The sequence below is a fragment of the Ranitomeya imitator genome, chromosome 3 (genome assembly GCF_032444005.1).
Source record: "Ranitomeya imitator isolate aRanImi1 chromosome 3, aRanImi1.pri, whole genome shotgun sequence".
In the NCBI taxonomy this organism is placed as follows: Eukaryota; Metazoa; Chordata; class Amphibia; order Anura; family Dendrobatidae; genus Ranitomeya; species Ranitomeya imitator.
Window position 1 is genome coordinate 413008973 of NC_091284.1, and position 26352 is coordinate 413035324.

Here is a 26352-nt window from a genome sequence, read left to right on the forward strand (position 1 = left end):
AGGCCCGACTTTCTGAACAGAGCGAGGATAGGAAAGGCAACTTTGCGGTCAACACAAAACCCTACAAAAACCACGCAAAGGGGGCAAAAAGACCCTCCGTACCGAACTAACGGCACGGAGGTACACCCTCTGCGCCCCAGAGCTTCCAGCAAGCAGGAAAAAACAAATAGACAAGCTGGACAGAAAAAAACAGCAAACAAAATAGCAAAGCAGAACTTAGCTATGCAGAGCAGCAGGCCACAGGAACGATCCAGGAGGAAACAGGTCCAATACTAGAACATTGACTGGAGGCCAGGATCAAAGCACTAGGTGGAGTTAAATAGAGCAGCACCTAACGACTTCACCACATCACCTGAGGAAGGAAACTCAGAAGCCGCAGTACCACTTTCCTCCACCAACGGAAGCTCACAGAGAGAATCAGCCGAAGTACCACTTGTGACCACAGGAGGGAGCTCTGCCACAGAATTCACAACAGGTATGGTGTTTGATGGATGCAACTCAGTATTCTTTTTCCTCCAAACACGACAAGTTTTGTTTCTACCAAACAGTTCCAGTTTGGTTTCATCAGACCATAGGACATTCTCCCAAAACTCCCTTGGATCATCCAAATGCTCTCTAGCAAACTTCAGACGGGCCCGGACATGTACTGGCTTAAGCAGTGGGACACGTCTGGCACTGCAGGATCTGAGTCCATGGTGGCGTAGTGTGTTACTTATGGTAGGCCTTGTTACATTGGTCCCAGCTCTCTGCAGTTCATTCACTAGGTCCCAGTTGTGAATTCTGTTATCGAACTCCCTCCTGTGGTCATGAATGGTACTTCGGCGAGTTCTGTCCATGGACTCCCTCTGGTGGCTGTGAGTGGAGCTGCTGGTTCTGAGGTTCCTTCCACAGGTGACCTAGTTTAGTCTTAGGGTACCGTCACACAGTGAAATTTTGATCGCTACGACGGCACGATTTGTGACGTTCCAGCGATATATCCGTGACGTTCGAGCGATATCGCAATGTCTGACACGCTCCTGCGATCAGGAACCCCGCTGAGAATCGTACGTCGTAGCAGATCGTTTGAAACTTTCTTTCGTCGTCTAGTGTCCCGCTGTGACGGCATGATCGCATGGTGTAACATATATCGTATACGATGTGCGCATAGTAACCAACGGCTTCTACATCGCACATACGTCATGAAATTATCGCTCCAGCGTCGTACATTGCAAAGTGTGACAGCAGTCTACGACGCTGGAGCGATATTGTTACGACGCTGGAGCGTCACGGATCGTACCGTTGTAGCGATCAAAATTTCACTGTGTGACGGTACCCTTAGGCTGGCTGCTCTATTTAACTCCACTCTGATCGTTACTCCATGCCAGCTGGCAATGTTCTTGTACTGGTTCAGTTCGCTCTTGGATCTTTCTGGTGACCTGTCTACTCCAGCAGAAGCTAAGTCCCTGCTAGTTATTATTTGTTCATTGTTTCCTTGTCCAGCTTACTATCATGATTTTGCCTTGCTAGCTGGAAGCTCTGGGATGCAGAGTGGCACCTCCGCACCGTGAGTCGGTGCGGAGGTCTTTTTGCACACTCTGCGTGGTCTTTTTGTAGTTTTTTGTGCTGACCGCAAAGATACCTTTCCTATCCTCAGTCTGTTTAGTAAGTCTGGCCTCCCTTTGCTGAAACCTGTTTCATTTCTGTGTTTGTGACTTTCATCTTTACTCACAGTCAATATATGTGGGGGGCTGCCTTTTCCTTTGGGGAATTTCTCTGAGGCAAGGTAGGCTTTATTTTCTATCTCTAGGACTAGTTAGCTCTTAGGCTGTGAAGAGGCGTCTAGGTAGAGTTAGGTACGCTCCACGGCTATTTCTAGTTGTGTGATAGGATTAGGGGTTGCGGTCAGCAGAGCTCCCACTTCCCAGAGCTTGTCCTGTGTGAGTTTACCCATCAGGTCGATCCGGGTGCTCCTAACCACCAGGTCCATAACAGGTCCCCCCGCGTGGTTCTGTGATTTTTGCTCACCGTTCTTGTGATCATTCTGACCCCACGGGGTGGGATTTTGCGTGGAGCCCCAGATCGAGGGAGATTATCAGTGGTCTTGTATGTCTTCCATTTTCTAATTATTGCTCCCACTGTTGATTTCTTCACTCCAAGCTGGTTGGCTATTGCAGATTCAGTCTTCCCAGCCTGGTGCAGGGCTACAATTTTGTTTCTGGTGTCCTTTGACAGCTCTTTGGTCTTCACCATAGTGGAGTTTGGAGTCAGACTATTTGAGGGTGTGCACAGGTGTCTTTTTATACTGATAACAAGTTTAAACAGGTGCCATTACTACAGGTAATGAGTGGAGGAAAGAGGAGACTCTTAAAGAAGAAGTTACAGGTCTGTGAGAGCCAGAAATCTTGATTGTTTGTTTCTGACCAAATACTTATTTTCCACCATAATATGCAAAAAAAATGATAAAAAAACAGACAAGTGATTTTCTGGATTTTTTTTTCTCAGTTTGTCTCCCATAGTTGAGGTCTACCTATGATGTAAATTACAGACGCCTCTCATCTTTTTAAGTGGTGGAACTTGCACTATTGCTGACTGACTAAATACTTTTTTGCCCCACTGTATATAGCAGCCACATAGTATATAGCACAGACCACGTAGTATTTGTCTGCTATATACTGCATGGCTCCTATATACTACGTGGCCTGTGCTATATACTATGTGGCTGCTATATACATACATACATAAATACATGTTCCAGAATACCCGATGCGTTAGAATCAAGCCACCATCTAGTCATATATAAATACCCACCTGACAATTGCCATACATACAAAATATAAACATGCATGAATCAATATACAAAGTCATAGATCACCAGAGTGGAGACAGTCCATCAGAGGCTCAAACACACATGCAAACACTCAGAATGTGTTTGTAACAAAATGCTAAGGCAAAAATAAGCCAAACAAGCCCCCATGGTGAACTGACAGTCACCAAGTATCTCAACAAAGACCGCACAAATATCTAAACATACTTACTAAGTCAGCATGCCCTAGCTCTGCCCAACGCGTGTCGCTGCCTCAAAGCAGCTTCGTCAGGGAAAGTTGTCATAGTGTGAATCAGAACCCTATTTATAGAGAGCAAGTGCACTTGCTTATCACTCAGGGAACGCCAACACATGTGAGTGGCATCCACTGAGTGTTTACAATCAGATGGAGAGAAAGTCCAATGGCCAATGGGCACGCGCTAATTCAATCATGTGCGTTCCAGGAAAAGAGGCGACTTGTGTCAAATGCCGGAGCCAAGCATCCGGCCATCAGAGCGCATGCGCAAATTGGACCCAAATATTACGCAGTGCCTGGGAAGAATTGTTTGCGTACCAAATACTGGAACAAAAAGTGCAATCAGCAAAGCACCAGCGCAGGTAAAGTAAGTAGGTGACATATCAAAAAAAAAAAATGTTTATGAATAAATAGAAATAATTAATACAAAAAAACAAAATAAACAATAAAACATACAACACCTAGGAAGCACATTTAGATGGCATAAACAAGCTGTGCAGAGCAAAAGTTGGCATACCTTTCATGGGGAATATGGATGAGGGAACCAAGCAACAAAAAATACACCATGTTCCAAAGAAGTATGGTCTCTATTATCCTTGATTACCTTATCCCTTTGCTATCCATACCTTCCCTGTATCCATATCTCCCCCTAATCCATTTCTTCTTTCTCACTTATGAGCCAACAACACAGTTGGAGTAATACAATCCACATCAAAAAGGTAGGTTTGTTTTTTTTACATACCAACACTACGCCTATACAAACCCATAGAGAACCCAAATCCACACACAAGGGCAATGAGGCCCCAATTACTTAATCACCCAGGGCCCCCATAACTCAAAATCTAAGTCATAAGGAAACCTGTAAAAGAAAGATCTTCATTAATGTCGTACGGTCTAACAGAATTTAGCTCATATATCCACCGGGATTCCAATGTTAGCAGTTCCCCTTGTCGATCCACTCTACGTATGTTAGGCCTAACCTTTTGAAGGCCCAACACCCTTAATCCCCGTGTGAGTCCAGCATGGTGCTCCAAAAAATGGGGATTTATTCAAAATTGAAGGCATACTGAACCAGCATGGCTACCACAGCATTTTACATAGGCATGATATTCCATCCGGTTTGCGTTTAGTTGGACCATCATTTATTTTTCAACAGGACAATGACCCCAAACACACCTCCAGGCTGTGTAAGGGCTATTTGACCAAGAAGGAGAGTGATGGGGTGCTACGCCAGATGACCTGGCCTCACAGTCACCAGACCTGAACCCAATCGAGATGGTTTGGGGTGAGCAGACCGCAGAGTGAAGGCAAAAGGGCCAACAAGTGCTAAGCATCTCTGGGAACTCCTTCAAGATTGTTGGAAGACCATTCCCGGTGACTACCTCTTGAAGCTCATCAAGAGAATGCCAAGATTGTGCAAAGCAGTCGTCAAAGCAAAAGGTGGCTACTTCCACGTAGTATATTGCAGAGCGAGGTAGTATATTGTCCAGCCACGTAGTATATTGCACAGTGACGTAGTATATTGCACAGCGACGTAGTATATTGTCCAGCCTTGTAGTATACAGCACAGAGCCACGTAGGATATTGCCCAGAGACGTACTATATTACCGAGCCACGTATGTCACAGGTTAAAAAAATAAAAAATAAACATACTCACCTAACGATCCGAGGGCCCCTTGTAGTTGAACATACTCACATTCTGGTCGCTGCTCCTCAGCGTCCCGTCTCTCCACTTCCTGGGATCCAACGGCGCTGTGCAGACGGGCGCGCGGCTGCTGCCATCTTGCGTTCCCCGGCTGCTTTGCAAAATTACCCATATGACTTAGCGGTCTCGCGAGACCGCTAGGTCTGGTGGGTAATTTCGCAAAGCATCGCTGGGAAAGGAAGATGGCGGCAGGCGCGAGCGGCTGAGCGGACAACGGAGGGTGAGTATAGCAGGTTTTTTTTGTTTTTTTTTTTACTATTTTTAACATTACTTTCTTTTACTATTGATGCCGCATAGGCAGCATCAATAGTAAAAGGTTGGGGACACAGAGGGTTAATAGCGGCGGTAACGGAATGCGTTACCCGTGGCATAACGAGTTCCGTTACCGCCGGCATTAACCCTGTGTTAGCGGTGACCGGATGGGAGTAAGCAGCGGACGTCGGGGACACTGACTGCGGGGAGCGGAGCTCCAGGGACACTGACTGCGGGGAGCGGAGCGCCGGGGACATTGACTGCGGGGAGTATGGAGCGGGCGCCGGCCACTGACTGCGGGGAGGAAGGAGCGGCCATTTTCTTCCGGACTGTGCCCATCGCTGATTGGTCGTGGCTGTTTTGCGGAGACCAATCAGCGACTTGGATTTCCATGATAGACAGAGCCCACGACCAATGAATTATCCGTGAAAGAAGGACAGACAGACGGAAGTACCCCTTAGACAATTATATATATATATATATATAATTATATATATATATATATATATATATATATATATATATATATATATATATATATATATATATATATATATATATATATATATATATATATATATATATATATATATATATATATCTTACTGCTCACAGTTATGATCTTGGTGGTTTCCCTCCAGCATAACTAACCATGACCTGGTAGTGTTGACTGCCATGGTGTGGGTTTATTTCACGAGTTTTCTGAGTTGTGATCACGCAGCTTTTACATTAGGTGTGTGCTGGTATCATATACACCGAAAGTAGCCATAAACTATAGGGAATGTGTGGTATAAGTAGAGAGCGCTTCAACATGTTCTTCTGATGGGCAGCTCAGATTAGACACGAGCAAAGCTTTATGGTCAGTTTACTGTATAGGAATTAGAAGCCCATAAATAAAAGGTTTTTCTGACGTAATGACTATGGATTCTAAATTTTGCAAAAGCAAAATGGCAATGAAAAAGGGTATTAAGGCCCATACACATTAGCTATCTTTCAACAGATCCTACCTTCCCAAGGAGAGTTTGGAGGCACGATACACATTAGTCTGCCCAAATTACCAAAATCGTTGAATTTAGAATACTAATGTCTATGGGGGACCTATAAAAGAGCAGAGTCTCAAAAAATATATATATATATAAGAGAGAGAGAGAATCTATCCAATTATGCCTTAGATGAGCTTTTCTGCTATAGCATTTCATAATTGATATGCTTCTCAGTATCCACAGTACTGTGGTTTTGATTGGGCTCACAAATGGTTGGGAATCTTAACACTTTGCTGACCTGTAAACTATATTACCAGAACGGTCCCGTTTCCATGCAATATTAGTGCCATCTAGAATCTCAATTTTCAGGATACGAATGGAGTCTGGACTTAATAATATTAATTGTACAATCACCAACATAGATCTTCACTTCTTGAGCTCTAGCAATTATGATGTGGTTGGATGGCAGATATTGGAGATTGCCGTTTTCTGCACTCAGTCTTAACTTTCCAGACCAACATCCTGTTGGTTCATACATTAATAACTGGCACAATATGTTTACTTTCCCACTGATTTTTTTTTTCTGTGGCCCCGTTAAAGCCGAGTTGCATTTAGTGCATATTGTTGACTGTTCATATCGTGTTTGAATTTAGATAGACCGTATTGTTCTCTGAAATAGAGTTTACACTGCAGGATACAACAGAAAATGACCGCTTATATCAATAATATTAATGTAAAAAAAATGACTTGTGGTTTTGGAAATGTAATTGTTACGTCAGATCCATTTATCCATTTCTTAATTGTTATTTATGCAGGTAGTTATCTGGGCATAGATCCCGTTATGGACAAATCAATACATGGGTTCACAGAAGATAAAATGGTTTTCTGGAAATTTGTCTCTTGGGCTTAAAGTAACAAAAGTGTTCTATGTACTTACACAAGCAGTTCTCCCTGGCTCCTGGCCTGCGGGACTCCAAGGTCTCTGATTTATTGCAATATCGTGTGACCACAGCAGTCCGTAGTTGACTACATTGTTAATGTGCTGTCCATAGCCAGGTCTGGCTGCAACGAGAATGTACTGAAATTCCCCCCCAAAATCTTTAATCTCTGCCAGTTTTAGTTACTAGATTGATACGTAATGCAATTCTTAAGCTTCTCTAATGTGACCGTATTCTCGTACATAAAATATGCGAACCACGGCCACATCCTCTCTAACAATCTGTAAGATATCCCCCTTCAGCTACTCTGGGTCATCAACAAATTCAGATTTGTTTTTTTTCAGTGGATCAAAAGGAGAAGCAAAGATTAATTGCACTCTGAGCCACCATAAAAAGGGTGAGTTGAAGTCCTAATTAGGTATATGCAGGAAGTACTTCTAGATATATATCCATAGGGTGTCGTATGTCACCTATAGGCTTGGCATTCCTCTATATGGAATTGTGTACCAGACTGCACTATGGCCTGCTTAAAGGAGATTTCCCATTTCAGGAATGTGGACCCAAATGCTCTATAAGAAGAAATGGAGCAATTTCTCATGCTATCTGAGCCCAGTGTTTGCTCCCTGCAGCGGTGTGGCGTCTTGGCTGTAGGGGTGACGCCTGAATCAATGCTGTAGTCACTTACTGAGCTCAGCAGCCTGTGTTATCTATTTCCACCCAGCTGCTGAGCTCACTGATTGTCTGCACAGTGATGTGAGGTGTTCAGCCATGATGTCACCGCTGCAGAAAAACTGCAAAGACTTGAGCTGCTCTGGGTAGCTGGCGCCAGACCCAAGGAGGGAAGTACCTACAGCACTTGGGTTCCACTTTCCTGAAAGTGGGAAAATCCCTTTAACAAAAGGTATATTGGCTACGCAGTCACTCTTTTGGCCTCTGTTAGATGAAAGGGAGGTCCTACGTACAGGTTTAATGTATGGGCTGGAAGCATTCCTTGGGCATAAACTCTGTAAATTGCCTCTTCGGAGAGGAAGGAGACTTGAACTCGCTTGAATAGTTGGCACTAGAGTTCAAGTCCTCTTCCTCTCTGAAGATGCAATTTGCATATTTGAGTTCCCAAAGGATCATTGCATGGTCTTAGGGTACCGTCACACAGTGGCATTTTGATCGCTACGACGGCATCGTAACAATATCGCTCCAGCGTCATAGACTGCTGTCACACTTTACAATGTACGACGCTGGAGCGATAGTTTCATGACGTATGTGCGATGTAGAAGCCGTTGGTTACTATGCGCACATCGTATACAATATCGTGCACACCTTTGTTACACCATGCGATCATGCCGCCACAGCGGGACACTAGACGACGAAAGAAAGTTTCAAACGACCTGCTACGACGTACGATTCTCAGCGGGGTCCCTGATCGCAGGAGCGTGTCAGACACTGCGAGATCGCTGGAACGTCACAAATCGTGCCGTCATAGCGATCAAAATGCCACTGTGTGACGGTACCCTAAAAGTCTCATTACCTTGGCCTGTCACTCTCCACAAGGAGCATTGTTAACCCTTTAGACCCCAGTCAGAGGCCTCTCATTTAATGAAATCTAATTTTTGCACTGAGGAGACCCCGAAACACGTGTCTGCAAATAGAGATTCTGGTTTGGCTTTTATCTTGAGTCATGTAGCAAGGCTCGTTAAATGGTCGATATTGACTTAGGATTGTTACATATTTATTTACTCATTTAAGTCACTCAGAGAGCGCCATTAATTCCACTGTGCTTTGCATACATTCTTATCTCTGTCCCCATTGTGGCTCACAATCTGTTACCTATCTGTATGTCTTTGAAGTGGTGGAAGCACGCAAACACGGGGAGAAAATAGAAACTCCTTGCAGATGTTGTCATTGGTGGCTCATTTGTTAGTTGCAGTGCTAACAACTGAGCCACCGTGCTGCAACATCCAGTAGGTGACAATAGAGTGTAAGTCCTTTTCCTCACTGAAGAGGCAATTTTGCATAGTTATTTTCACAGAGGAGCATTACATGGCCTATAAGTCTCCTTACTTTGGCAGGTCAGACATGTCACGGTGCATATACCAAACACACATTGCATGTGTGAATTCAGCCTGAGATTTCCTTTTGTCATGTGCACAGTCTTCCACGTCTCTAGGATAAAGTCCAAAGTACATTGTAAATAATCAATTAATCAAAGGTTCTCGCATTACTGCAGACAATGGATTGCATGGAAACCACCAAGGTGTGTGCCAGACCACCAAGAAAGTCCATTCATATATAATTATTGCCTTTGATCTTTCCTTGGGATGTGTGCCACTTGGAAATCTTTCATTTCACACTTTTTCAGAGGCCGCGTCACTCAGCTTACTAATAAAACTTACCTTGTGTATGTTATGCGTCATGTGTTACTGCGGATAAGGAACACGTTTCCATTTTATTTAATAGTTTCTGTTTCTGAAAACAAAAATCTGCAGATGTAAACTGCTTAGTATTCCTTTCATTCTGTCTGCAGATGTTTTTTTTTACAGTCATTGCCCCATGTTAACCCCTTAACGACCGCCAATATGCCTTTTAACGGCGGCAGTTAATGGTACTTAAACCACAGCGCCGTTAATTAACGGCGCTGTGGAAAAAGTGAATAGCGCCCCCCAGAGTCGGATTTTCTCTGGGGTCTCGGTTGCCGGAGTAGCCGAGACCCCAGAGAACATGATTCGGGGGGGGGGTTTACCGACCCCCGAGTTGCGATTGCCGGTAATTAACGGTTTACCGGCGATCGCAAAAAAAAAACGCGATTTCCCTTATAATTTCTCTGTCCTCCGATGTGATCGCACATCAGAGGACAGAGAAATGGGGTCCCCAATACCCCCCGATACTCATCTGTCTCCCTTGTTGCTCCTCGTGGCTCCCGATAGGCGCCGCCATCTTTTTCCGGCAAGAAAATGGCGGGCGCGTGCGCAGTGCGCCCGCCGGGCGGCACCGGGAGGATCTTTGGGGTCTCGGCTGCCGGGGGTAGCCGAGACCTCAAAGAACGTGATCGGGGTCGGTTTTTACCGACCCCTCTTTTGTGATCACCGGTAATTAACTGTTTGCCGGCGGTCACAAAAAAAAAAAAAGCGATGTGTAATTATCTGTCCTCTGATGTGATCGCACATCAGAGGACAGAGAAATAGGGGGATTCGGGGACCCTATTATACTTACCGGTGTCCCTGGGTCCTCCTGCGTCCTTTCCTGCCTGCCGGCTTTTTCTTTGGAAAAGAAAATGGCGGGCGCATGCACAGTGCGCCCACCATCTGTCGCCATCTGCCGGCCGGCAGGAGAAAGCAGTAGGGGCTAAAATTAGGGTTAGGGTTGGGGCTAAATTTAGGGTTAGGTTTAGGGTTGGGGCTAAATTTAGGGTTAGGTTTAAGGTTGGGGCTAAATTTAGGGTTAGGGTTGGGGCTAAATTTAGGGTTAGGGTTGGGGCTAAATTTAGGGTTAGGCTTCTTTCACACTTGCGTCGGTACGGGGCCGTCGCAATGTGTCGGCCCGACATACCGACGCACGTTGTGAAAATTGTGCACAACGTGGGCAGCGGATGGAGTTTTTCAACGCATCCGGTGCCCAGTCTATGTCCTGGGGAGAAGGGGGCGGAGTTACGGCCACGCATGCGTGGTCGGAAATGGCGGACGCGACGTACAAAAAAACATTACATTGAACTTTTTTGTGCCGATGGTCCGCCAAAACAGAACTGATCCAGTGCACGACGGAAGCGACGTGTGGCCATCCATTGCGATCCGTCGGCAATACAAGTCTATGGGCAAAAAACGCATCCCGTGGGCACATTTGCAGGATCCGTTTTTTGTCTAAAACAACGGATTGCGACGGATGCCAAACGACGCAAGTGTGAAAGTAGCCTTATGGTTAGGCTTGGGGCTAAAGTTAGGGCTAGGGTTAGGGTTGGGGCTAAAGTTAGGGCTAGGGTTAGGGTTGGAGCTAAAGTTAGGGCTAGGGTTAGGGTTGGGGCTAAATTTTGGGTTAGTGCTAGGGTTGGGGCTAAAGTTAGGGCTAGGGTTGCGGCTAAAGTTAGGGTTACAGTTGGGATTAGGGTTAGGGTTTGGATTAGGGTTGGTATTAGGGTTAGGGTTGGCATTAGGGTTACGCTTGGGATTAGGGTTAGGTTTGGGATTAGGGTTAGGTTTGAGGTTAGGGTTGAGATTAGGATTAGGGGTGTGTTGGATTTAGGGTTTTGATTAGGGTTATTGGTTAGGGTTGACATTAGGGTTGTTTTGGGGTTAGGGTTGTGATTATCGTTAGGGTTGTGATTAGGATTATGGATCGGGTTAGGGATGGAGCTAGAATTGGGGGGTTTCCACTGTTTAGGTACATCAGGGGGTCTCCAAACACGACAGCCAATTTTGCGCTCAAAAAGTCAAATGGTGCTCCCTCCCTTCTGAGCTCTACCGTGCGCCCAAACCGTGGGTTACTCCCACATATGGGGCATCAGCGTACTCGGGATAAATTGGACAACAACTTTTGGGGTCCAATTTCTCCTGCTAGCCTTGTGAAAATAAAAACTTGGGGGCTGCAATATCTTTTTTGTGGAAAAAAAATATTTTTTATTTTCACGACTCTGCATTATAAACTTCTGTGAAGCACTTGGGCATTCAAAGTTCTCACCACACATCTAGATAATTTCCTTGGGGGGTCTAGTTTCCAAAATGGTGTCACTTGTGGGGGGTTTCTACTGTTTAGGTACATCAGGGGCTCTCCAAACGCGACATGGCGTCCAATCTCAATTCCAGCCAATTCTACATTGAAAAAGTAAAACGGCGCTCCTTCTCTTCCAAGCTCTGCGGTGCGCCCAAACAGTGGTTTACCCCCACATATGGGGTATTGACGTACTCAGGAGAAATTGCACAACTTTTGTGGTCTAATTTTTCCTGTTACCCTTGTGAAAATAAAAATTTGGGGGCAAAAAGATCATTTTTGTAGAAAAAAATTCCATTTTTTTTTTTATTTATTTTTTTTTTTTTTTCACTGCTCTACGTTATAAACTTCTGTGAAGCACCTGGGGGTTTAAAGTGCTCACCACACATCTAGATAAGTTCCATTAACCTTCGTCAGGCTGCATAATTTTACAACGTTAACAGGCTGCAGAGGTACAATTGTACCTTCATATATATTTTATTGAAATTTGGCCAATATATTCTGGACCAAAACTGCAGAGATGTCACGAAATTTCAGCCCTCTACGGCTTTTGCGAAAAAAAAAAATTATTGCAATTTTAAAACGGAATAGTTACAATTGTACCTACTCACCCGGACGAAGGTTAACCCCTTTACCCCCAAGGGTGGTTTGCACGTTAATGACCAGGCCAATTTTTACAATTCTGACCACTGTCCCTTTATGAGGTTATAACTCCGAAACGCTTCAACGGATCCTGGTGATTCTGACATTGTTTTCTCGTGACATATTGTACTTCATGATAGTGGTAAAATTTATTTGATATTACCTGCGTTTATTTGTGAAAAAAACGGAAATTTGGCGAAAATTTTGAAAATTTCGCAATTTTCAAACTTTGAATTTTTATGCAATTAAATCACAGAGATATGTCACACAAAATACTTAATAAGTAACATTTCCCACATGTCTCCTTTACATCAGCATAATTTTGGAACCAATTTTTTTTTTTGTTAGGGAGTTATAAGGGTTAAAAGTTGACCAGCAATTTCTCATTTTTACAACACCATTTTTTTTTAGGGACCACGTCTCATTTGAAGTCATTTTGAGGGGTCTATATGATAGAAAATGCCCAAGTGTGACACCATTCTAAAAACTGCACCCCTCAAGGTGCTCAAAACCACATTCAAGAAGTTTATTAACCCTTCAGGTGTTTAATAGGAATTTTTGGAATGTTTAAATAAAAATGAACATTTAACTTTTTTACACAAAAAATTTACTTCAGCTCCAATTTGTTTTATTTTACCAAGGGTAACAGGAGAAATTGGACCCAAAAAGTTGTTGTCCAATTTGTCCTGAGTACGCTGATACCCCATATGTGGCAGTAAACCACTGTTTGGGCACATGGGAGAGCTCGGAAGGGAAGGAGCGCAGTTTGACTTTTCAATGCAAAATTGACAGAAATTGAGATGGGACGCCATGTTGCGTTTGGAGAGCCACTGATGTGCCTAAACATTGAAACCCCCCACAAGTGACACCATTTTGGAAAGTAGACCCCCTAAGGAACTTATCTGGATGTGTGGTGAGCACTTTGACCCACCAAGTGCTTCACAGAAGTTTATAATGCAGAACCGTAAAAATAAAAAATCATATTTTTTCACAAAAATTATATTTTTGCCCCCAATTTTTTATTTTTCCAAGGGTAAGAGAAGAAATTGGACCTCAAAAGTTGTTGTCCAATTTGTCCTGAGTACGCTGATACCTCATATGTGGCAGTAAACCACTGTTTGGGCGCATGGGAGAGCTCGGAAGGGAAGGAGCGCAGTTTGACTTTTCAATGCAAAATTGACAGGAATTGAGATGGGACGCCATGTTGCGTTTGGAGAGCCACTGATGTGCCTAAACATTGAAACCCCCCACAAGTGACACCATTTTGGAAAGTAGACCCCCTAAGGAACTTATCTGGATGTGTGGTGAGCACTTTGACCCACCAAGGGCTTCACAGAAGTTTATAATGCAGAGCCATAAAAATAAAACAAAATTTTTTTCCCACAAAAATTATTTTTTAGCCCCCAGTTTTGTATTTTCCCTAGGGTAACAGGAGAAATTGGACCCCAAAAGTTGTTGTCCAATTTGTCCTGAGTACGCTGATACCCCATATGTGGGGGGGAACCACCGTTTGGGCGCATGGGAGGGCTCGGAAGGGAAGGAGCGCCATTTGGAATGCAGACTTAGATGGAATGGTCTGCAGGCGTCACATTGCGTTTGCAGAGCCCCTAATGTACCTAAACAGTAGAAACCCCCCACAAGTGACACCATTTTGGAAAGTAGACCCCCTAAGGAACTCATCTTGATGTGTTGTGAGAGCTTTGAACCCCCAAGTATTTCACTACAGTTTATAACGCAGAGCCATGCAAATAAAAAATATTTTTTTTTCCACAAAAATTATATTTTAGCCCCCAGTTTTGTATTTTTCCAAGGTTAGCAGGAGAAATTGGACCCTAAATGTTGTTGTCCAATTTGTCCTGAGTACGCTGATACCCGATATGTGGGGGGGAACCACCGTTTGGGCGCATGGGAGGGCTCGGAAGGGAAGGAGCATCATTTGGAATGCAGACTTAGATGGATTGGTCTGCAGGCGTCACATTGCGTTTGCAGAGCCCCTAATGTACCTAAACAGTAGAAACCCCCCACAAGTGACCCCATATTGGAAACTAGACCCCTCAATGAACTTATCTAGATGTGTTGTGAGAACTTTGAACCCCCAAGTGTTTCACTACAGTTTATAACGCAGAGCCGTGAAAATAAAAAATCTTTTTGTTTTCCCACAAAAATTATTTTTTAGCCCCCAGTTTTGTATTTTCCCAAGGGTAACAGGAGAAATTGGTCCACAAAAGTTGTTGTCCAATTTGTCCTGAGTACGCTGATACCCCATATGTTGGGGTAAACCCCTGTTTGGGCACACAGGAGAGCTCGGAAGGGAAGGAGCACTGTTTTACTTTTTCAACGCAGAATTGGCTGGAATTGAGATCGGACGCCATGTCGTGTTTGGAGAGCCCCTGATGTGCCGAAACAGTGGAAACCCCCCAATTATAACTGAAACCCTAATCTAAACACACCCCTAACCCTAATTCCAACGGTAACCCTAACCACACCTCTAACCCTGACACACCCCTAACCCTAATCCCAACCCTATTCCCAACTGTAAATGTAATCTAAACCCTAACCCTAACTTTAGCCCCAACCCTAACTGTAGCCCCAACCCTAACCCTAGCCCTAACCCTAGCCCTAACCCTAGCCCTAACCCTAACCCTAGCCCTAACCCTAGCCCTAACCCTAGCCCTAACCCTAGCCCTAACCCTAGCCCTAACCCTAGCCCTAACCCTAGCCCTAACCCTAGCCCTAACCCTAGCCCTAGCCCTAACCCTAGCCCTAATGGGAAAATGGAAATAAATACATTTTTTTTTATTTTTCCCTAACTAAGGGGGTGATGAAGGGGGGTTTGATTTACTTTTATAGCGAGTTTTTTAGCGGATTTTTATGATTGGCAGCCGTCACACACTGAAAGACCCTTTTTATTGCAAAAAATATTTTTTGCAATACCACATTTTGAGAGCTATAATTTTTCCATATTTTGGTCCACAGAGTCATGTGAGGTCTTGTTTTTTGCGGGACGAGTTGACGTTTTTATTGAAAACATTTTTGGGCACGTGACATTTTTTTATCGCTTTTTATTCCGATTTTTGTGAGGAAGAATGACCAAAAGCCAGCTATTCATGAATTTCTATTGGGGGAGGCGTTTATACCGTTCCGCGTTTGGTAAAATTGATAAATCAGTTTTATTCTTCGGGTCAGTACGATTACAGCGATACCTCATTTATATCATTTTTTTATGGTTTGGTGCTTTTATACGATAAAAACTATTTTACAGAAAAAATAATTATTTTTGCATCGCTTTATTCTCAGGACTATAACTTTTTTATTTTTTTGCTGATGATGCTGTATGGCGGCTCTTTTTTTGCGGGACAATATGACGCTTTCAGCGGTACCATGGTTATTTATATCTGTCCTTTTGATCGCGTGTTATTCCACTTTTTGTTCGGCGGTATGATAATAAAGCGTTGTTTTTTGCCTCGTTTTTTTTTTTTTTTTCTTACGGTGTTTACTGAAGGGGTTAACTAGTGGGACAGTTTTATAGGTCGGGTCGTTACGGACGCGGCGATACTAAATATGTGTACTTTTATTGGGTTTTTTTTTTTTATTAAGATGAAGAAATGTATTTATGGGAATAATATTTTTTTTTTTTTTTCATTATTTTGGAATATTTTTTTTTATTTTTTTTTACACATTTGGAAAATTTTTTTTTTACTTTTTTACTTTGTCCCAGGGGGGGACATCACAGATCAGTGATCTGACAGTTTGCACAGCACTCTGTCAGATCACTGATCTGACATGCAGCGCTGCAGGCTTCACAGTGCCTGCTCTAAGCAGGCTCTGTGAAGCCACCTCCCTCCCTGCAGGACCCGGATCCGCGGCCATCTTGGATCCGGGGCTCGAGCAGGGAGGGAGGTGAGGAGACCCTCGCAGCAACGCGATCACATCGCGTTGCTGCGGGGGGCTCAGGGAAGCCCGCAGGGAGCCCCCTCCCTGCGCGGTGCTTCCCTGCACCGCCGGCACATCGCGATCATCTTTGATCGCGGTGTGCCAGGGGTTAATGTGCCGGGGGCGGTCCGTGACCGCTCCTGGCACATAGTGCCGGATGTCAGCTGCGATAAGCAGCTGACACCCGGCCGCGATCGGCCGCGCTCCCCCCGTGAGCGCGGCCGATCGGCTATGACGTACTATCCCGTCCAGGGTCAGATAAGCCCAGGGCACCTCGACGGGATAGTACGTCTAAGGTCACAGAGGGGTTAAGGGGTCTAGTTTCCAAAATGGGGTCACTTGTGGGAAGTTTCCACTGTTTAGGCACATCAGGGGCTCTCTAAACGTGACATGGCATCCAATCTCAATTCCAGCCAATTCTGCATTGAAAAAGTCAAACGACGCTCCTTCACTTCTAAGCTCTGCGGTGCGCCCAAACAGTGGTTTACCCCCACATATGTGGTATCAGCGTACTCAGGAGAAATTGCACAACAAAATTTATGGTTTAATTTCTGTTTTTACACTTGTGAAAATAAAAAAAATGAAGTAAAATGTTTGCAAAAAAAAAGTTAAATGTTCATTTTTTCCTTCCACATTGTTTCAGTTCCTGTGAAGCACGTAAAGGGTTAATAAACTTCTTGAATGTGGTTTTGAGAACCTTGAGGGGTGTAGTTTTTAGAATGGTGTCACACTTCATTATTTTCTATCATATAGACCCCGCAAAATGACTTCAAATGTGATGTGGTCCCTAGAAAAAAATGGTGTTGTAAAAATGAGAAATTGCTGGTCAACTTTTAACCCTTATAACTCCCTAACAAAAAAAATTGTGTTTCCAAAATTGTGCTGATGTAAAGTAGACATGTGGGAAATGTTATTTATTAACTATTTTTCGTGACATATCTCTCTGATTTAAGGGCATAAAAATACAAAGTTTGAAAATTGCAAAATTTTAAAAATGTTCGCCATATTTCCGTTTTTTTCTTAAATAATCGCAAGTAATATCGAAGAAATGTTACCACTAACATGAAGTACAATATGTCACGAAAAAAAATCTCAGAATCAGCGGGATCCATTAAAGCGTTCCAGAGTTATAACCTCATAAAGTGACAGTGGTCAGAATTGTAAAAATTGGCTCGGTCATTAAGTACCAAATTGGCTCTGTCACTAAGGGGTTAAAGTACCAAATGCAGTCATTGCCCCCTGCAGCAGTCAGCCTTCCATAAACACCATTCAGTCAGTGCCTGTGTTGTGGCCACCCCCCACCAAGAAGTAGAACCACACGTTGTCCACTCAAGTAATCAAAGCAGAAATATGTTAGCATCCTTCCAACAGTCTTGATTAGGCCAGGGTCACACTTGCGTGTGCAATGGAGAAACTCGCATCAATACCTGCCACTGCCGCTGGCACTTGCTCCAGTCCCGAGTGCCGGCGGCAGTGCCGGGTATTGATGCGAGAGACCCGTGTGAGTTTCTCGCATTGCACACGCAAGTGTGACCCCGGCCTTAGAAAGATAATGACCATCCAACTAGCTTGTCCCATGCTACAGTCCCTCAGGTCACAGTAGTCACAGTTCCCCAAACAATACACTTCAATAGTGTCCACACATAGTACCTCCATTATTTTATTATTATTATTATTATTATTATTATACATTTTTATAGCACCGTTTATTCCATGGTGTTTTACATGTGAAAAGGGGGCAAATATAGACATATACAATAAACATGAGCAACAAAACAAGGCACTAACAGGTACAGAAGGAGAGAGGACCCTGCCCGCGAGGGCTCACAGTCTGCGGGGGATGGGTGAGGATACACTAGGAGAGGGTAGAGCTGGTTGTGCGGCGGTTCAGTAGGCTGAGGATCACTGCAGGCTGTAGGCTTGTTGGAAGAGGTGGGTCTTCAGGCTCTTTTTGAAGGTTTCTATGGTAGGTGAGAGTCTGATGTGTTGTGGTAGAGAGTTCCAGCACGGGAAAAGTCTTGGATGCGATTGTGGGAAGAAGAGATAAGAGGGGAGTAGAGAAGGAGGTCTTGTGTGTAGGTAAGTACCAGGAGACCGTGTTGCAGATGTATGGAGGAGACAGGTTGTGAATGGCTCCATGGCAGGTTCTGTCCAAGCCAGAATGAAGGGGGTCAGGGTTAGGCCGGTTTAAAATTTATGGTCTGTGTATGACCCATTATGTCTGGACCTGTCAGGTCTCCTTTGGGATGGTCAGATGAACAGTCCGGACATCACGGCCCATAGTCGTACCATGAATGTCAGACATGTGAAACCGGCCTTGATGTTTTATTGGAAGGACACTCATTAGCACTTGACGTATTTAACCCTTGGTTGTGGCCCAGTTTTCTAATTTGTCATTTTAGGTAACAGTAGCTGAAATGCTTTTACTTATTACAGTACGGTAATTCTTATTTATTTTTTTCAAACTTCTTTTTTCTCTCGATTATGTTATGCCCAGTTTGTGCCACTGAGCGATGGCAGTTCTCTAAATATTATCTTTTTCCTGGTTTGGTGAATACACTACATGTGGCCCTAATCTTTTAGCTGAGTAAATTAATGACAGGGCAAAGGAATTAAAGGGAATCTGTCTGCAGGATTTTGCTAGCTCATCTCAGATAAGTAAAATGTAGAGAAAGAGACTATCATTCCAGTGATATATCACTTAGATTACTAGATTCAGCAGTTGTGACACAATCAGACTTTTAGATGCAACAGAAAGCCAAAGTTAACCCCAACAACACAGTTTATGTACATTGTCTAATGACAGTGAGGTGTTTCTCATAGGAAGGGGCATGGTTGGACCAGGGCTCACATGGATTGTAGGCCAGGCAGTGATAATGTCCTAGTGATAAAACCTTCATTGTATGGAAACAGCACACAGCCTAATAAGTGATACATTTCTGAAATCTGTGTCTCAGCCCTAACCTCAGCTGCCCTCAGATTGCATAGCAAAAACCTTATGACCTATTCCCTTTAAAGCTCTATATGCCCAATTTTGGGGTTTTAAAAATCATTGGTTGACAATCGCAAAGGCCGTGTGGAGAAATAACGAATGAAAAATAACTCAGAAGTGACCTCATTTTGTAAATTACACACCATAAGGTATTTATAATGGGGTGTAGTAAGCATTTCGATTCGCAAAGTGTCTTACAGTAATTAATGTGCTGTAGATGATAAAAACTGCAAAATATTTTTTTTTTCCCACAGTTTATTTTTGATGCCATTGGCCATCAGGTATAAATGGCATTTTTCACAATTTTTTTTCTGCCGGTCCGTATGGAAATACTGAATTTGTGGTGTTTTTTTTTTACTGGCGTTTTCCTATTTTTGAAAAATTAAAAAAAATCTTTAAAAAATGATTTTTGTGTTGCCATATTCTAGGAGGATTTTATGTTTGTGTTGATGGAGTTGTATAAGTACTTATTTTAGAGATGGGTTCTACTTTTTATTGAAAGAATTTTGAGGTACTTGCCATGTTTTGATCACCTTTTATAACACTTTTGAGAGGCAAGATAAACAAAAAAAAAAGTGCTACAGTCTCATTTTTTTTTCTTCAACGTTTCATGGGAAGGATAAATAACTTGATAAAGTTAACGTTACACGGTAATTCAGGTTGTTGTGGACACATTCATACTAAATAGTTATAGTTTATGGTGAAAAAGGATTCATGGGACTTTTTGATTACTTTTAATTCATTTTTTTTTTGTTTATTTTTTATTGTAAGGTGACCCAAAAACAGCATCTGTGTTGCAAATCTGTGGTTAATGTGGCAAATTGGGTGCTCGGTGCTCTTTGGTTGGTGCTCCACAATATTAGACTGAGCAGCACCCGCACCCACATTATGGTTGATGGTGTTGGGTACATTCTTGTTAGTGCTGTTTTGGCTAAAATCCTGCACATGTCGGGAAACAGATGCAGAGAACAGGTAGTATTTCGGCAGAGACCGTGCTGGTCCAAGTGAAGCCAGTGTTATCATTCTTGAATTTGGGATGGTGGGGTAGAGGACTACTGGTCGCTCTGCCTTACATTAGTGCGTAAAGATTAATAGACCAATTTAAGCAACGGATTTGGTAACTGAAATGGTTGTTCTCAAGTTTAGATGTTATCGTCCATCCATTCTAAAAAGCTCTGGGAGAGACTTGTCAGATGTGAATAAGCACTGCATAGAAGCGTCACTGCCAGATTACACCTAACCACTAGGGGTTCCAGCAGGAGGGGGCCAATTTCTCATTATATTTTTGACATTGGATCCTTGAATAATTAGGTATTCGTCCTATATCTGAAATGTTCGGCTGTGACAGATGTTTACTGAAAGTATATCTGAAGAAATTCCTTAATAAACCACTTTGTCTCCTTCTTAGAAATACAGTCACGTGCGATTGGCTGGAACCAAAGACCCTCGTTCATACTTCAAGACGAAGACATGGTGGCTTGGTCTCCTATTAATGATATTGGGCGAGGTAGCCGTGTTTTCATCCTATGCCTTTGCTCCTCTGTCTCTTATTGTGCCCCTCAGTGCTGTGTCTCTCATAGGTAAGTTCTTTTGGCAAGAAACGCTCATTCTTGTCTTGGCCATAAGTACCGTACCGTATGTATCTGCTCCATTAGTTCCTGCTATTCTTGCGTCGGTGTCGGGCTGATTCTAATGATGCCTTGTAGGATATATAGTGTGTAGGCAAATACTGTGCTGGTGGACCTAAGAGTCACTTTCATAGTTTGGGGAATCCAGTGGGCTCATTTTGAGTAAGGTGTTGACTACTGATGGGCGAACCCCTGGATGTGCGGGTCCGGTGAGTTTGGCCGAACAATTAAAAAAAAGTTTGGTTCAGGTACCAGAACAGTACATGAACCCAAACCTTATTCAATTGAATGGGAGGCCTGAACATCCAGTGTTTGCCATTCTGTCATGTGCATGCCAAAGAAAACGAAAAGCTAGCACTCGACACTAAAAACAGTTTCTTGACGGTGCAAGTGAACGGACCCAATGGTCCCATAAAGCACTTGAAATGGAAAAATCACTGCACTCATCCAATTCAGAAAAAGTTACTTAGATGAAAAATTTTATTAAAGAAACGGTGGTGAAAACGAAGCGACAATCTCAATGTGATATTCTAATAAGGCAATCTTTTAACGTTTCGGCCACCCAGTGGCCTTCTCTGCCAAGACACAGTTCGTGTCGGCTTCCCCCACTTTGCCACCAACGCTAGGACCTAGTATTGCCGCTCCCGCTGCGCGACCAATGGATACCTAATTATCCATAAGTCGTCTAGGCAGGTGTGCATAAACGGCGCCAACACCACTGTGCATTTTGGGATATACTCCAGCCCTGCAGGCTCAACGCCACACGGGCTATGTTTTGGGCCAGCCTCCTCTTTGATTACCCTCGAGCGACATAAACATATGTACGAATCACTACACAGGCACTTTTGTGATCAAAGCCACTGGGTGGCCGAAACGTTAAAAGATTGCCTTATTAGAATACCACATTGAGATTGTTGCTTTGTTTTCACCACCGTTTCTTTAATAACATTTTTCATCTAAACAACTTTTTCTGAATTGGATGAGTGCAGTGATTTTTCCATGTGCATGGCAAACAGTGCCTCTGAAAGGCGGTAAAAATATTACCGCCTGTCAGAGAGCTGTGGTTCCCATGCTGTCAAATGACAGCGTGAGTCTGCAGCTGCGACTGGAGGTAAAAAGCTTACATCTGGGCACTGGCATTGGCTGATGGGACTACTACGCCTTCTGCTGTTAATAACAGCAAGAGCAGGCGGCAGCTGATGGGATCTTTCATCAGACTGCGCTATAAATAAATAATTAAAAAAAAATGGTGTGGGTTCCCCTGTATTTTTGATAATCGGCCAGGCTATTTTGACAGCTGTGGGCTGCAACACTCAGCTGTTAGCGTTAGCAAAGCAGGTTATCAAGAATAGAGGAGTCCCCATGCCATTTCTTTATTTCTTTAAATTATTTAAATAATTAAAGAAAAACGGCGTTGGGTCTTCCCTCTTCCCCCAGCATTTTGACAGCCAGCCAAGCTAAAGCAGACACCTAGGCACTGGTATTCTCTGGCTGGTAAGGGGCCATGGATACTGGTCCAGCCTAAACATAGCTGCCTGCAGCTCTTTCCTCTTGCCCTGTAGCGGTGGGAAGTGGGGTAATATTTTTGGAGTTGATGTCAACTTTGTACTGTCTGGTGGCATCAAACCCACGAGATAGTAATAGTGCGGTGTCTCTAGCCTCTCCATCACTAATCCTGTAATTATATTGTAAATAAACACACAGCCAGAATAAAGTCCTTTTTTGAAATAAAAAAAAGAAACACTTTTGCTCTAAAATAACAAACACGGTTATACTCGCCTAACACCAACATCACCTAACTCCATTCAAGCCATTGTCTCCTGAAAAATAAAAATAACCATATCCCTTACCTGTCCGTCATTCTGTTTCACGCCGTAATCCATGTCTGGGGATAAATACCGTATTTTCTGGCTTTATAAGATGACTTTTTTAACCCCTGAAAATCATCCAAAAAGTCATCTTATACGCCGGGTACGGGTGCAGGGAGCGATCCTGGATGGTTCCCAGGGTCTGGAGGAGAGGAGACTCCTTCAGGCACTGGGATCCATATTCATGTAAAAAATAAAGAATAAAAATATAAAATATGGATATACTCACCCTCCGACGGACCTGGGCTCTCAGCAGTGCAAGCGTCTGCCTCTGTTCCTAAGAATGCAGTGCGTGAAGGACCTTCGATGACGTCGTGGGCACGCAACCGCGACGTCATCGCAGGTCCTACGCTCAATGCATTCTTAGAAACGGAGGCTGCCGCTTGCACCGCTGAGAGCCTGGGGCCGTCAGACGGTGAGTAAATCCATATTTTTTATTTTTATTCTTTATTTTTTACATGAATATGGATCCCAGGGCCTGAAGGAATGTCTGCTCTCCTCCAGACCCTGGGATCCATACACACCGCACACGCCGTATAAGATGACGGGGCGTATAAGATGACCCCTGTCTTATACGGCGGGCATATCCCAAATTCCATATTTTATATGGAAAAGTTGGGGGTCGTCTTATACGCCCAGTCATCTTATACACCAGAAAATACGGTAGTTTCCAACCTAGACGGTACCTCAATGAGATAACCGCTCGCACAATGAGAATGTCTCACAGTGCAGCGCTGAGCTCAGAGAGTTCTCCAAAATCTAAAAAAGCATAAAACTTTGCATTATAAAAATTGGTTTGTTGCAATTTCTGAGACCCAAAACGTTTGTATTTTTCCTACCATGGAGCCTGTTATGGACTTGTTTTTTTTAGGGGGTTATGTACAATGTTTTGATTAAATTGCCAAAACATAATTTTGTTATGAGGAATTGGGGTGATGGGCGCCACATAGATCGCAAACATTTAAACGCTGTTGTCAGAAATTGACAACAGCATCCAAATAAACAGCTATCTCCAGGCACTGCTTTTAGAGACAGATGCTGGCTTTATAACACAGCTGGCACCCAATGTTCCTTACAGCCACATCCAGCATAAGACTTGCAGGTGTATACGGTGTTCAGAAAGAATTAAAGCGGGCAATACCTTTTAATTCACTGCATAAATCTTATGAGCTCCCTCTGTTGGGACTGCGGTCTGTCAGAATTTCATAGTTTTACCACATGGTGTGGGAGTTTGAGCTAACTCTTAATCGGTGGCTTTATGAAATACTAATTCAATATAGAGGTTTTTATTTCTTCTTTTTTTCAGCAAGCTCAATAATAGGCATTATATTTATTAAGGAAAAGTGGAAGCCAAAGGAATTCCTAAGTGAGTATTGATTACATTGGGGGCATTTAGTTTCCTTTTTTTTTATACAACACTCCTTAGTCATTTTAATAAGTGTCATAATATAAACATACTGTAAGTTTCCTAAATAATTTTTTTATGTTTTCATTATTGTCGGACGGCCAACTGTGCTACTGAATAGCTCTACTTGTCTGTTCCCTGTCCAGGTATACATCTACTGGGCAGCAGAGAACTTTGAGTTTTCCTTGGGAAGCCCCCCTGTTGTAAATGATTTGCTCCATAGTGTTGTTTGCTGCCTACAGCAGATGGTAACTGTTATTTTTTCTGGTTAATCAATCAATGGGGATACTTAGGCCTCTTTCACACTTCCGTCTTTTCCGATCCGATGCAATGCGTCGTTTTGGGAAAAAAATGGATCCTGCAAATGTGCCCGCAGGATCCGTTTTTTTTCCCATAGACTTGTATTAGTGACGAATCGCGACGGACTGCGGATCCGTCGTGTTTTGGCAGACCATCGTCTGGAAAAAAAGTTCACTGTAACGTTTTTTGCCTGCGTCGGGAAAATGTGTTGCGACGGATCCTGCGGCATACATCGTTGACTAGAATGGAAGCCTATGGACGCAGGATCCGTTGTGACACGTCGTATGACGGAATCCAGCGCTGGAATCCGTTTTTTTTACACTGAGCATGCTCAGAATCAGGAATTTGTAGCCAATTGTCCAGACATGCCCCAAATCTATATAAACCTGGCCTGGGGCATCACCCCCAAATGTGCCAGCAAGACTCCTGCCAGCCTGACGGCAGCCAGCCAGTCAATATATTGGTTTCCCTATTTTCCAGTAGCCAATCACATTTGGGAGACTCCCATTTTTAGGCATGGAAAACGGATCCGTCAAAAAAAACGATGAAAACGATGAAATGGATGGTAAAACGGATGTAGCGGATCCAGTTTTTCGACGGAACCGTCTAGCGGATCCGTCGAAATACTGCATGCGTTGTATCCGTTTTTCACTATTTTTGATGCATCCATCAATACGTCGCGCCGACGCATTGTGACGGATTCAAAAAAACGTAAGTGTGAAAGTAGCTTTATGCTAAATGTGCCAGAATTCTGGAAACATTTCCATCTGGCTCGCTCGACTAGTACCCCACTTTCTTATGTGTTTTAGACACTTTCTGTGCCTTGCCTGACGAAGGGTATGTGGCCAAAAAGAATGACGCAATCTAGTAAGTGGTGCAAACTTAAGACTAACGGTCTGATTCATTAAGACTGGAATTGTGCATGCGAGTTCTAATGGAAGCAGCGCTAAAGTAAAATGCATGCCTCTTACTGAATTAGGCGCATATTACAGCAGCCGTGTGCCTCATCGAGAAATGTTACTTTAGTACTAGAGTACATATCTGGCGTAATTTCCACCTCTGATGATGAATGATGAATTTGTCATGTGCCCCTCCCACCCTAGTGCCCCCTACTTCCGTAAAGCTGTCTGGGGTTTCTGTGAAAAAGCCAAAAGTTGCTAATTTATTGCTCAAGGTCAAGATATTTGGCAACATTTCCAGGTATTTATGCCAGAATTCTGATGTAAAGATATTGAGGAATCGGGCACTATACATCTAAAGATGCACCATACTTATCAGAAGTATGAACCACTTTGATAAACGTACCGTACTTTAAGACTGTCTAGTCTCCGTTTGTACCACTTACCTTACTTTTGGCTTATACAATTTCTGGTATCCAGATGACTTTTGATATTTGTGTTAGACATACAGTTTAAACCTTCTTTTCACAGGACAATGAATGTCATTTTTCCCTTTTGGTAACCTGAGAAGCTCTGGCCGATAGTGTGCTTGTTGCTTTGCTAACACACTGTATGCAATCCTGGCTCTGTGCATTTAGTTTTGTCCATATGATCATAATTATACACAGTCATCTCAGATTTTTCTTATTACTACTGTCATGCCCATTACCTGGGTCATTAGCCACCAGTGTGTGATGTGTCGCCTCTACGCTTGTTATAGTGAAATACTGCACCCACCGATCTGATTTGGACACAACTGATTGCACAGGAGGTGTCTGATTCCCACTGCACTTAAAGGGTTACTTGGGCTAAGATATTGGCATGGCTTAAACTTTAGTGTTAAACATTGCTTTTCCTTGTAATCATATATTTGTTTATTTTTCCTTATTGACCCTATTTTTTCTTCAATACTTCCTTTTTATTTTAAAAAACACCTAAGGTTAAAGGGGTTTCCCATCTGACGAAGAAAACTTTCTAGGCATTCTAGCAATTGAAATCTTGAGGGCAGTTGCAGACTCATGTATTCTGTCATCC

The 26352-nt window shown here is 43.3% G+C and overlaps 1 protein-coding gene across 2 annotated transcripts in view; it reads left to right on the forward strand.

Annotated features, from left to right (window-relative positions):
* Positions 1-26352, forward strand: part of NIPAL3 (NIPA like domain containing 3) — a 98380-nt gene that overhangs the window by 22777 nt on the left and 49251 nt on the right. For both annotated transcript variants that reach the window (XM_069757132.1, XM_069757133.1), the window contains exons 4-5: positions 20587-20758; positions 23981-24040. In XM_069757132.1, the coding sequence (XP_069613233.1) occupies positions 20587-20758; positions 23981-24040 (232 nt within the window). The remainder of the gene's footprint in view (positions 1-20586; positions 20759-23980; positions 24041-26352) is intronic.